The sequence below is a fragment of the Pezoporus flaviventris genome, unplaced genomic scaffold, assembly GCF_033815535.1.
Source record: "Pezoporus flaviventris isolate CSIRO_AGI_PZ_B2104156 unplaced genomic scaffold, CSIRO_AGI_Pfla_v1 ptg000082l, whole genome shotgun sequence".
In the NCBI taxonomy this organism is placed as follows: Eukaryota; Metazoa; Chordata; class Aves; order Psittaciformes; family Psittacidae; genus Pezoporus; species Pezoporus flaviventris.
Window position 1 is genome coordinate 1,327,607 of NW_026892630.1, and position 14,447 is coordinate 1,342,053.

Consider the following 14,447-nt stretch of genomic DNA (forward strand, 5'->3'; position numbering starts at 1 on the left):
TAAATTACATCAGTCTTAGGTAATGGGTATAAAAAGATGCAGGAGCATGCAAAGTGTATTCAAACAGACAATTAAAAATATCAATTCTGTTGACAGATAAAATGAAGAAACTGTGAAGACATTTAATGCTGCTGCATGAAAGACATACTGTTTACAAGTGATTGAATTAACCAGGATCATGCATCGACAGCCTGCCTTTGTCAAACATTACATATTAGAACGATCTAGTGTTTGCTTATTAAAATAATTTGATTCTGAAGATTGTTTCCAGGCATTTCTAAATCTGCTCTTCCCTCCTCCTCACATTAATGATGGTATCTTAATTATTGCACTACTTTCATGTCAGTGCCATTTGCTGGGTCACCAGAGAGCAGTCCAGTCAACTTTGGCTTAGCCAAGTCATCCTTTAGGTGTCTGGGAGGACAGGCAAAAATCAGTAGCAGATCTGTCTACACTACAGCCTCAAAGTTCCAAAGTAGCCAAAATGTGCTCATCAACTCTTTGAAATCAACATTTCAAAGTAAACAAAATTGCTTAAAGAGATCAGAAATTTGAAATCTCTCTTCCAAACTGAACAACAAATCTTGTATCTCTGTGAATACTTATGATCTAAATTTCCTCTGAAAATGCAACTCAGACTAAGTAATTTATCAAAATGCTTAGACTAAAAATATTATCCTCAGGGTTTATTTTAGCATCTGAGCAACTTTAACAAAGCCATTTCAATAGACCCTGGCAACTAATTTTGACGTTTTGACCAGTTAAGTCTGTTACAAATTATACTTTCATCCAAACATGTGTAATAGGGAGAATATACCAACATATAGCAGTAATACCTAGAGGGAACTGAAACTGGAAAATGTGCGCATTTGAGTGATATTGCTATGATACCACATGGTAGAATGTGAATACTGTATGCAGATTGTATGTAGCCAGGCATTACTGCCTCATGCTGCATACCTAAAGAATTTCTGCTTCAACACCAAGTAACCAAGCATAAGAAACTATTAGTAACAGGTATCACGTGTAAAAATACTGGTGTGTTTGAAAGTTACAAAAATGAGAGTATTTGGTATCGAAGTCTTCAAAGTCATTGACCATTGGATAAGGTACTAGCTTATTCTGACACAAGTCCCAACACAAGTCCCAACACAAGAGAACTGAAAGAACAAGTTGTAGCACCAAAGTATTCAAATGAGCTAAGACCAGGACTGAAAGAAAAGTCCTGGTGTTATCTTAAACCTCCTTCAGTTTTATGGTTTGAGTTTACAGCACCAGATTGGATTTTATAATGTGACACCTGGTCATTGGAAATATTACTGAATAGTTGTACAACGCATTTAGTAACAATTTGCTGTCATTGATGATCACAAGCTTCATCCAGCCTCTGAACTTCATGTAAAATCTTTGTTTTGCACCAATTGATTTGAATTAAACTTTTAAGATACAAGTTTCTAAATCTGAGTTTCAGAGATTAATTAATAGTGAAATATTTATAGGAAAGCTCCGACTTCCACATTAAAAGAAAGACTATAAAAAAATTCAGTGTAAATTTACTTTAAGTAGATGATCCTAAGTTGTTACAATATTCATATTATCCTAGTGCATTATATATAGTATTTTGCCACCACTAATACATGGACAAAACTCTGTAGAGATATAGGATTAATGCAGGTGAACCCTGAAAGAATCGTGGCAATATTCAAAATCTTATGTACAGAACCAGCTTTCTGATAAATGGCAGGAGTGATATCAATAAATAAGAAATTATTATTTCTGCACAATAATAACATATGAAAATAACTTACATTTCAGAACTGGTTGGTCCTCTGTGAATTGAAATGGTTCTTCGATATAAAAAGCCTTTTGCTGGAATCCAGGGACACATTCTAAATCTGCACACACAAGCAGCAGAACCTAAGGGGAAAAGAAAAAGGAAATGGAGTTCAGCATCCACTCATTCATCCATCATGTTGGCTTCTGGGAATGATACTGGGTTTAGGCTTTGTGCTTATGAAAGAAAACATTGGTCTCCATCCTTACAAAACTTCCCCTTCAGATCTTGCTTACCATTTATTTTTGTGAGGTTTTTGCTTTTATGTATGTGGGCTGGCACAGAAATTGCAAAATAGTATCTTTTAAGGTTCAGTTCAGATTACCAATAAAGAATATTATTTATCTTAGTGAAAACATAGGATGTAATGTTGCTAATAATGTTAAATTAAGCACTTTTGAGTTTAAACAGGTAAGAATGGGCAAACAGTTTCAGAAAGTTAATCACCAAGTTAGAGAAGGAATTATTCATTCACATCACAGTAGTTTCCTCTATAAAACAACTTTTTTGATAACAAATGTAAACTGTTGGGTTAACTATCTGAGCCACAGTTTGCCCATTTTACCTGGAATCATGAGCTTGTTTACACCCAGGGAAGACTGAAAATGAGATGTGTGGGGGAAAAAAATCATAGTACGGGTGGATCTGAAGGTTAAAGTTGAATGCAGTTTGTGTTAATGTTAGTACATGATCAAAGTTCCCTACCACCACAGGAACACTGCAGCAAAGGAGGAAGATTCAAAGCAAAATAAAATTGGTTGGAAACAGGTACAATGCTAATCTCGGTCTCTGAAAGTTTGTGCTCTGTCCCTGAATAGAGACAACAACCTGAAAGGTTTTTTTTCTCGGCAGCTTTTAAGTGAGAACATGGGGGTAAGAACGTCCAAGAAAGAAGCAGCAAGAAAAAAAAATCACAAAGTTTAAAAGGTTAAAGAGAGAGGCATAAAGAGGCAAGTTCAAGAGCAGGAAAAGCTAAATCTGTGTTTTTCAACCTATATATGTGCAACCGCATTTCCAAAAGTACTTTTTGTTTCAGAACCTCCAAAGATGTTTTCCAAATCCTGACATTCATGTGGTGTACAGAACACTCTGATTTCAAAGTCTTTATAGCGAACCCCTTCTTGTCGGACAGCTGAAGAAAAATCAAGTAGAGAAAGCACACACAGCAACCAAGAAAAAAATGGTCAAACACAGGGGTTCCAAATTACTTTTGCTCTAAAATTCAAGTGGCCCTGCACAGATGGGTCTGTTTACTCAAGACATCCTCAACACAATTACAGTTTTAAAAATAAAGCTCTCCAGCTGTAATGTGAGGACAGTTTCTTCCCTATACCACACAGGTGAACGCTGAAGGCTCCTTTCTCATTTCCCAACTCACAAACCGCACTCTCACTTCTCCCAGCCCAATAGCAGCATCCCACACATCTATTTCCACCACATTATCATTTGGGTATGCTCATCCCAATCCTACAGAGACACCCTGCAAAATGTTAACATTTGTATGTTTTCCTCTTAACCACTACTCACAGTCCATTTGCTAAATCAGAGCAATTCATTGTCTGCTCTGTCCTTTTATGCACTTCACTCACTATGAGTCTTATGTGATCCCATTTATAAAAACCAAAACCAGCAATACCCCACCTGGTCTGCATTAGTTGTTCTTATTGAAACCAACTGCTGGATCATTTGTTTCATGTCAATGACTTTTGCCGTAAGAGCTCGCCTAGAAGTGCTAGCAAACTGTGAGAAACAGGCAGAGTATTTCATGTTCATTAAGCCGGTGGTAGCTAAATTCAGCATACAGACACCTCTGCCTCCCATCCTGACCTGCTCTATGCTTGCCCCCTTGAAGGATCAGCAAGAAAGAAGACAAAGACTTGAAGTAATACATCAAGCGAAGTACAATACATTTGACTACTATTCACTTCAATATAGCCACATAACTGCTGCCTTTCTTACAAACGCTTAAAAGCACACTGCCTAATCCCTTGTTGAATTATTGACTTTATTGGAATTATTATTGATTGGAATTATTGAATTTATTGGAAGTTCTGAGCTCTATAAGGGATGGAAAATGGACATGTCACCTTTGGTCTTCAAATATAAACCATCTGCAAATGTGAATATTCAGAACCCAGCCTCAAAATTGTTCATAAAGCTTGATTACTGGTCATAAAAAAGCCTAAAAGCCTATATGGCCTTATATTCATTTAAATTGTCACATGCCCAGCAAGATGGCTATACATGCATTTTCTGCACACACTTTCTGTGCACAGGTGCATTTTTAAGGTACTGTCTCACTCATGGTGTTGCTGAATGTATATGCATTAAAATACAATCACAGCAGAAGGAAAATTCTTCTGATCTCAAAATGCAAGCAAAAACTGCTGCAAAGTTATATAACAAGATCCCACCAGAAAAATAGCCCAAGAAATAGATGCTGAAATCTAATTACAAACAACTCTTCCCCTAAAGGATTAACACAGCAAGTAAGAGACAAATCATGTTCTGATCTCCCAGCTACTGGCATCTTAAAGTTCAAACTCTAGTCTTATGGAGCTATAAATAAAAAGCCTGCTTTGGACATCATGTATGTGAGTACTTAAAGAGGGAATATGTCTACTTTGTCAGATTTGTGACAGTACAAGTTGACTTTGAAATCTGGGCAATCTAAATAGGTCATGAGTTAGCTTCTGTAAGCCTGATACAGAAGCCTCACATAATACAGATGTAGCAAAAAGAAAATGACCTTTACTCCCTTTGAAATAATTACAAGACTCAGGCTTGGCCTTGCTGTGAAATGGAACGTTTTATTCTACTTGTGCAATTCCAGGCACTTTCTTTTTTCTCAATGTGTCAGGCAAGATGTTAAATTTGTCATCACACAGAGTTTTTAATTAATTATCTTTTAAAAGCACAATTATTCTTTTAATTTATTTTTCTTATGAAGAAACTACTTCTGTTGAAGTAAATGTATCTCATTAAAATAATTTGTTTCATTTCTTCACCTTGGGAGAAAAAAAAGTCTTTTAATATACCTTGAAAAAAAAAAAAAAGCAGATACATGTTGAAAGCAAAGAGAACATTGTTCAAAGCAGAATACATTCTGAATTTAAGCAGTATGTAGATTTCATAATTTTGGCTATTAGGAAAGGGTTTATGGGCAATAGCTTTCTAAAGAAAGACATCAGCTAAATATGCTGAAAATAATGTTTAAACATCATGTATGTAGAATCCAGAATATATAAATATTGTTCACCGGTCAGGTAAGTACTCGGCAAGTAGTACAAAATGATCCTTCACCAACTAGTAAAAGAAACGTTCCTGAAAGAATGACAATTGTGCAGCAATCATTAGCTCACTCATGAAAATCTAAATGAGTGGAAGTCTGAAAGAAAAGCAGGGAGTCCTCACTACCCAGACCTGTAGATCCTACATTCACTGACAAGCAGAATCAAATCTTGCATAAGCTACTGCTTTTCAGATATGTACAGAGCAAAGTCTCATTTTTAATATCCTGACCACTCGTCTTTCAGAATTTATTGCCAGTCACTATAAGGAAATGTCACAAGTTCAGTTAACGTCTCTGCAAGTTTGGTCACTGGGCTAGAACTATGCTTCTGATGAATTATGAATCCTATGGAACACCGTTGGGTTTTCTTAGTTAATAAAACAGCACACACATGCTGGTGACCCTGACTGACCTCAACATTTACACTGAAAGCTGCTCACATTGAACATGGATTGGAAAGCAAATGAGGCTGGCCATTTTATACCATACTGCAGAGGAAATTCATAAATCCCATGATGTTTAACTACCTTTGAGTATTATCTCATCTCAAAAGCCAGGGTTCTTCTAGCTCCTCTGCTGGTGACTGAAAGTTAGCCTCTGAAGTTACTTTCCAAACGATTCCAGAATCTCTATGTCCTTTTTGACTTGTCCTGTCACTGCACATGAAGCAATGCCATTCAGGTTGTTTGGTTGGCCACATCCTCACTTTGGAAATGAATTTCCCCACCTTTTATTGTAAAAACCCCTCACATCTTCATTAGTCCTAGCTGTATGAGATCAACTGTCACAAAAGTGCAAGCTTCAGGATATTAACTGCATTCCGCACACATTCTTATGGTGTGAAATTCATCCTTGTGCAAGGCTTTATTTAATTAGAGATGTAAATGGTGCCAACACCTGCGAAATTCAGCTGCCCAGACATGAATTTTACACACAATGAGTGCAAACAGATCTCATTCCATAAGGTAATATTCTGTAGGACCACATTGTACCTGTGACTTCAGGAGAACAATCTGAAAGGTAAACAAGCCAACATAAACCCCACAAAAGAAGAGTCAAAATAGAAATCACACTCATTTTTAGTAACAGCAATAATCTCAAAATTTCAAAACTTGGGAGTCACTTTTTGAGAAATTAAGGGTTTATTTGGTTTTGTGGGGTTTTTTGTTCAGAGTGTTTGGTTTTGTAGGTTTTTTTTTGTTTGGGGGTTTCTTTTTTATTCAACTCATTTACTTGGAAGTGAGTAAAAAACACTGAGAACTGAGAGGAAAAAAAGTAATCAAAATAATGAGAACTGCCAACACTCAATTTAATTGCACATGACAAAATATTTTTATCACAGAGATCAAGATCTTTGAATCTTAAAACTTTTCTATCTTCAGGTGTTGCAGCACTAGACCCACAAAAACATATAGGGAGGGAGCCACCAGAGAAGAAAAACAAGAAATAAGCAGCACACAATCACAAGTATTTACAGAGACGAGATGAAATCTTGCTTTCACTGAAGTCAGTGAGAGCTATTTGCTGATTTTAGGTTTTTACTAAAGATTTAAATGAGTTATTTAAATGAAATTAACAAATGGACACTTAACAGAATAAAAAGAACACTGCTTTAAATAAGGTTCTGATTTTGTATTATGCAAACTCCAATTACAGTGTCAGCAGGTCCTAAGACAATTGTTTCATCAAATCACGTACAGACTGGACTTGAAGTTCTCCTTGTCTTCTGTATTCTTTAACATCAATTGGAACAGAAAAAAACTCAAATCTTGAATAACTTATCCTCTGACTGGCATAACCACCTAAGGTATTCTAACATTGCATGAAGTTATATTGAATTATTTATCTATCAAAATGTCTAAATTAAATGAAACACAAAATGCATTAATTTGATTTCCAGGGTACTACAATTTGAGGACTTTTTATTCAATTATTTTCATATTTGATGGAAAGTTTTGACTGTTTTAGGTTTTAACCTCTCTCCTTTTTATCAGGAAAGAGGCTCAGAAAAAAAGTATTCACAATCTCTACAGCTCTTCCTCAACATCTGATAGTGAATTCCAGTCATTTTTGTAAGAAATGCTATTAAGATTTGGCACTAAGATTCTTCAAGGATGATAAATATTCTTTTAAAGAGCCTACCTATCCATTTACCACATAGCTTTGTCCTAAAAGTGAAAGTCATGCTTGGAGTACTGAAGAGTGGGCTATGAAAATGCAGATTAGAATAACTTTATTGGTTCAGATGAATTCAGTTCTCCTGTCACTAAGTGGTGTGACTGTGGTAGGCATCCATTAAGCGGAAACAAAATATGACAAAATCTTTTGTGAGGCTAGAACAGGAGCTTTCTTTTTTTGAGCACTTTCCTTGTGAATGTATGTTTACTATAAGAATTTTGTCACATATTCTGTAAAAATGACACTGGAAATCCTGTTAAGCTATTCAAGAAGCAATTTGCCAGCACTAGTATCTGGACAGACAGCTACTTTCCTTCTGAAATTCAAGACCTCTGGAAGAGGCACTATCAGGTTGCTAAGATAATGACTTGAGGGTCTGTTCAGAGCCTAGAGTGACTCTGGAGCTCACACTGCTGAGGGTGAAGGATAATATGATAATTGTACTGGAAAATATGGGAGCCTTTCCCTGTCACCGCTGTTTGAAGCCAGAGTTGTGAAGATTCATCTCTCCCCAGGCACACACCTCCCTGGAAACCAATCACTTTTCCTGTTCTTCCAGCCACGTCTGCTCCCTGAATGAAGTCACTGGGTCACCGTGTGAAAGCCAGTGCCCACAGAATAGTACAAAAAGTATGGTTGGGTGCAAGACCAGCACAGTCTGCACTGCAATCTGGTTACCATAAAATTAAGTTCATTAATTAATGCATCTAATACATCGTCCACCCATTCAAACTTGAGCTAGCTTAGAGTTCTAGACTTGGGAACCCATAAAAGCCTTATACAGACCTGAAAGTAAACCCCACCCCTAGTGTCATAAGCAGGCACAACTTAATGTCTCCCAGCTGGGTCATTCGGTCCTGATCATGAGTAATTCTTCCTGCATTCCACAACTCTGGATCCTTAATCTGATGGTCATTTTGTAACTTCCAGAATAAATTTGTTCATGGTCAATTTACAGCCATTTATTCTAGTACAAGTCTTGTCTCATAACTTAATTAACCTTTCTCCTCTCTAAATCTTCAACTTATTACGCTAGACAATCTGAGCTCTTTCAATCTCCTTCTGTAAGGATACATTTCTTTGATCATCTCAGTAACCTTTCATTGTGCCTGCTTAAGTTAGCACATGTGCAAAATGCAGAAAAAAAATCCAGATAAACATTCTCCAGGGTGTGGTAATGATAATAATATTTCCCTAAGCCCAAAATATGTTGCCTAATGCTTCCTAAAAATCCACTTTTCCTTTTTAAAGTCTTGTCATACTGATGGGTCACAATCATTCCAAAATTAACTAACATACAACATGAGCTGAAAAATTTGACTTCAATGGAGGTATTACTTCCACTTAGCTACAACAATGTTAAGCTGCTTTAGCAAACAGTGTCAGGATTAATCTGTATGAAATACAGACACAGATGCAAACCTTCATGCATTGTCAAATCTATGCCCTTTCTGACCAGATGGGAACTAACCCTGCTCATAAGTGACTGGACCCCACCTTCCAGCATGGACCTCAAGTTTAACCTCCCCTCTCAGTAGAGCTTATTAGCTGAGACTGGGTATACCGACAGAGGAGAGCTTCCAGGCTTAAGATGGCTTGCACCCATATGGCTCAGAGTGCAAAAGAAACTTATTGCTTCATCTACATAGACATATATGAATACTGTCCAGATTTTTGTAATCCAGGCAGTAACTATCAACTTGATTCATTAAGTATTTGAATGATTAATAACAGAAACCAAAATGTGTTACTTGTGCTCAAAGTAATATTTTAAATTACTCAGTTACTTAGCAAGTAAATACCTACCATTTGTGATTAGTAACCCATTTAACAAATACAACTCCTCAATCAGAAGAGCAGATTGGGCTCCAAGTTTGCTTTTTGTTTATTTTAGACATTATGAAAAAAGTAATCATATTTTGCTGAAACCCATTCACCACTGGAATGAGATTACAACTGGTTAGCCTATTTAGAGAAGCTGCATAATAAATTCATTTTACAGGGCACAGAGTAATGCAAATGAGCCATTCAAAAGCACTCCCACACTGGTGAAAGAGGCATAAAAAAGAAACATTGGAAGTCAGAGTCCTGAGCTGGTTATACTGCAAGGTATGGAATTTCTGAAACATAAGCTGCATTAAAACAATAGCCTCTTCAAAGACCTGCTTACACCAAATGTTTTAGTTATTTATTAGCTAATGAAATAAATAGGTTTATCCTATTTACCAGTTGTAATGACTTCATGAAGCATTTAAATGGCTGAAAGTATGGATCTCTCTTTTAAAAAAGGAAAAATTTAAGAATTATTTAAACACATTTATAACCTTTCACATGCAGTTGCATGGGGCAGAGTCATTTTTTAACACAGGAAAACACTGATGTGGCAAAAGACACTAGAGAAAAAAATTAAAATCATATTTCTTACAACAGATAGTGGGATGGCTGGAAACAGTAAGGAATAGAATACATGTTTAATTTCCCAAAAGTGTGAACATTATCAAAGAAAGTGCAACCTTCCACCTATCTTTTTTTATATTTCACAAAGTACAAAGCAATTATTACTGCACCACAGAACTGAACTTAGTGTAACACTGAACATCTGTCTTCTGCACTGGTAAGCTAAAACTGAAAATGAGCTTGCTGAAAACAATTTTTCACAGAATAGCTTGAGTTTCAGTATGAAACACATGCACAGTGCTATCACCTTGAAGCATTAAAAAATCTGGAACCAACTCCCAGTATTCAAAAATAAAAGGACAAGTGAAAATGTCTGGTTTTCAGCTTCAAAACGTTTGTTGAACATTTTTTGACCTTCCCCTACACTGTCATAAATGCAAGGTTTTTTTCTTCCAAAATGAATGCTTTCAAGTAAGTCCCTCAGTTCCCTCAAGGGTATTGGGAGAAACACAATCCTAACACCCAAAGACTCTTAAAAACTAGGAAATTGCTACAAGGCAAGAATCCCATTGCAGACATGTCTACCAATTTTATTTGACTTCAACAAGAACAGGACAAGATATTCTGTGGAGCAAGCTATAGACTGTTTTTTGCCCAAAGTTATCTGTCCATTACACAGTTATTTTTTCTTTACTACAAATCATATTGAACAATAGTAGTATGACAGTGTTAAAATAAATAATTCTGAAGTCCTGCTTCCTATAGATTTCTGCTTAAAAAAAAACAAACTCATAAGTGGATTCTCTTTCAGTAAGGACAGGGCTCATTAATTATCTTGATCTTTCTTCCAGTAGGTATCTCAACACATTATCTTCTGATCAACTTTCCATTTTCATGAAACGTTGAAAGAACTTACCACTTACAACTCAGCCTAGCAACTATAACTAAAATTACCCAGTGGTTTCAAGTGTTGCAAGAGGGAATTATGAAAGACATAATCAAGCAATAAGAGATAAGGCTTACAGAGTCTCAGAAAATCAGACCAAACCCCATGTAAGTGGCTCTTTGCGATATATGGTACTTCTGCTTTGTCCTATTTACTAGTTCCAGGAAAAAAAGAGGTGTATTCCAGTTGTTGTTTTGGTTGGTAAAGTTTATGGACATAAATAATTTCAGAATGTAAACTAAATGCAAAAGAAATTTCTTTTTAGCTAAGAGGATGAAATATTGTTTCATCATGTACAGACTACATGCCTATAGGAGGGCGAACTGAGCTTAGAAACCAGCAAAGTATGAAACAATACAAACTAGAAACTGCTCACCTACATGCTAAATTTTCCTTCAGGATGAAACCTTAAAACATAGTGAATAAATAGTCCACAATTTAAGCCTTTATTAGATGTACAGGCTGAAGTAATTGTCACTGCAGTCAGTTACCCTTTGTGGTCAAGTACACCACACTTATACATATTACCTATTTTACCTTTTCTTTACAACGCATACAACACAAGTTCCAGGAAGGAATATGGAAGTAATCAGCTGTTACTTGCCTGGTCAGCCTGCTTAAGGAGTACGATTCTATAGATCAGCATGTTACATTGAGCTATACAATTACTCTATAATCTCATTGAAGTCCTTTTTTGCTCCTCCCCACCCCTCCCCATTTATGCCTGTCAGAATAAAGCACCGCAATTCCTCGTTAACCTTGATGGCTGATCAGCTGCTGCAAGAAGTTATCAAAGTTCTAATAAAATAGAAAGACCATAACTGATCAACTTTGAAATAACTACAACAGGGGAAGAAATATACTTGAATGAAATGAAGATATATGAATACATACATGTATTTCTATATTGCACATACATATTTAAATATATGTATATCTTTAAACTGTTTTAACAAGGATTGTTTGATAAATTCAGAGGATTTATAGCATAATTTAATCTTATTTCAGCCTAGAATTCAATTCCAAAGGTAATTATTAAAATTTGCACTTTTGTGTTTTCTTGTTCAGTGCTGGTTTTCAAGTGATTTTATTTCCTTTTACTAAAGAAGAGTATTGACTGCACTTTATTATTAGCAAGCTAGTTACCATACATATTTTTAATTCATTTAACTGATATGACCCAAGTTATATCACTGCTCATTTTACCAAAGGCTTGTGCATTTACTTACAACAGGAAGTAATTTTCAAGCTCCTATGGTCAATCAAAAATAAATAGAAAAGGATTAAAAAATAAATAAATAAAGGACCCAGGTCTTTCTGGCAGTGTCAGCTGCTGCTTGAGGAGTATTTCCAGTGAATTGCAAGAACAGAGTCAAAAGCTTAAAAGAACCTGTACTAACTCTCCCAAGTTTAGAAAAAGCATGACCCGGGGAAAAACAGCATGTAGTTGTACATTTTTGAGCATAGCACAATAAGGCAAAATCTCTAAAGCTTATAGGCTCCTGTGTGCTAACACTGACATTACTACAAGGATGACCTTTCCAAAGAAATAAAATCCATTAATGCTAGGAACATGATAACTATTAAAGAGCAACACTTAGCAGCCAAAGCGGGGAAGGCAGAGGGCATGGAAATCAGTCTGCTAAATTAATTAGAACATAAATACTATGAAAGCAAGACCTTGGTCTGTAGCCCTCTTTTTTCATAATTGCTTGCCATTTAAAAACTGAGTGAAATCTTTCATGTAAAAGATACAGCTATTGACCCATATGTATTTGGAAGTTAAAGAAAGTCAGGACATGTTGAGGATGAGATCTCATGAGTACTGAGAATGCCTTAGTAACACCTTATTGAATACCTACTGTTCATTTACTTCTTTCAGTCATCAAGGAATGATGATGCTGGGAAATATACTGCAAGATGGTTGTTAAATATTTTTGATTGGTTGTAGAAACAATCATCACAAAGTTATCTGTACCCATGAGAACATGACTTATTTTTCTTACATGAAGGGACAGTTCAGTCAGTTTTGAGACATAATATGGTTGTGTCCTGCAAACTCCATTGAGAAATCTCTACAATATACTAACATTTGCTTTTGAAATCCCTATTTTAAATCAAGTTAGGTTTCTGTGGTGGTTAGGAAACAATATGTTATGTAGCTTCCCTAGCATTGTAGGCAGCACTTTCAGTACGTTTATTAGTTCTACAATTATCTGTATTTACCAAATCTATAATCTGTTCCACATGAGATTTGACAGGCAGCAGACAGAAGTAACAAGCAAAAAATGCATGAAAGGTTGTGAATAATCTAAATCTGTCTTACATCTTGCTTTTGCAACCTATACCTAAATATTAATATCATCACTAGAGTGGTTGAGAGAGGTTTAAAATTTCTGGACAGAAATCATACAAGGACATGATTTTACATCTGTCTAGACTGAGCAGGTAATAAGGCCTAACATAATTCAAATTTGGGGAATCTGAAAATGCCTTTTTTTTTTTTTTAATCAGAGACACAGGCTAAATAATTTTAGTGCCTATGCTATTTTATTTGCAGGGTTCTATTTTATTTTGTCTGAACTACATATAATAATGACGGTACTAAGAATTCCTACACCAGGATATACGCATTACCATTTGCTACAGGGGTTAATTTAATATATTGGAAGTTTACATAATCAGATTTTTTTTGTTCATTTTGACAAATTAAAGCTCTTTGAGTTGTACAGAAAGAATAAGAAATCTAAAAGATTTTTTTTTTTTTAAATAAGTGATTCAGCGTGGAAGCGATTGGGGTTCTGTGCTTACACGGTATAAAGCAATTCAAAATTATTTAACCTCTTCAATTTTTTATAAGTACTTTCATTTGAAAAAAATGATTGGGGTTCTGATCATGCTCAGCATTCAAAAATTTTCAATTATTTAAATGCTTCATGTTTGGGACTGAATCCCGGGAGGCTATAGTGCATTATAATACAGTTTGAAATTATACAAGAATTTTACTTTTTACATACTCTTTCATTTCCTAAATAAGAATCAGATTACAAGGGTGAAAGCTCTTAAGCACTTCTTTATGAATGTAGAGAAAATTCAGGTGTGACACCTGAAAATAGCACCGGAGATATACAGAGAACTGAGAAATACAGTTGACAAGTTACATTATTAATGACCCTCCACTTTATTCTTCCCTAGTATCCTTCATTAATACTCTACCCATATGCTTACATTTACTACCAAACAAAAATCCAACTGTACAAAAACTGTAACTGTTTTTGTACTTTCCATTGAGATATTCAACAACTGTGAAAGCAATTGAACCTCTATTTTAAAATGTGACAACCTGGAAAGAAAAAAACCTAGTGACTAATTTCTTCAAATATCTAGTCTTTATATTTCATCTCCTGCTTCTTAGCAGAAATGACGTAGAAGTAATAGGATAATTTCTCATCAAGATAAACAACCCAGTGTTCTTCTGCATATTCATTTGAAAAGATAGTAGTTAGTCCTTAAAGATATCAGAACACCTTACTAATCATAGGCTTTTAATTCTGCCTATCCAATTTCAATTAGTAAATAAACACTGACATACTCAATTGCACTGCATCGAGCTCCCCTTTATCCAGTTAATCATGTTCACTGCAACTATTCCCTATGCTGAGGTTTCAGAGTTCCTAGCTAGTGTAAATCCTCTGTATTGTACCTTTTGATTGAGAAACAAAAAGGCTAACATATCTTATAAATAAAAAACATATGTGCTGGGTTCATGAGGAACTGTCTTTTCCTCTCTCCCAATAGTC

At 35.5% G+C, this 14,447-nt stretch overlaps 1 protein-coding gene across 5 annotated transcripts in view; it reads right to left on the bottom strand.

The window, feature by feature from the left end:
• The window catches only part of CDH13 (cadherin 13), a 793,216-nt gene that overhangs the window by 701,721 nt on the left and 77,048 nt on the right, over nt 1–14,447 (bottom strand). For all 5 annotated transcript variants that reach the window (XR_009747137.1, XR_009747138.1, XM_061475030.1 and 2 more), the window contains exon 2: nt 1,809–1,917. Coding sequence is in view for 3 of the 5 variants with exons in the window: in XM_061475030.1 (XP_061331014.1) it covers nt 1,809–1,917 (109 nt within the window). In the remaining 2 variants the exon portion in view is untranslated. The remainder of the gene's footprint in view (nt 1–1,808; nt 1,918–14,447) is intronic.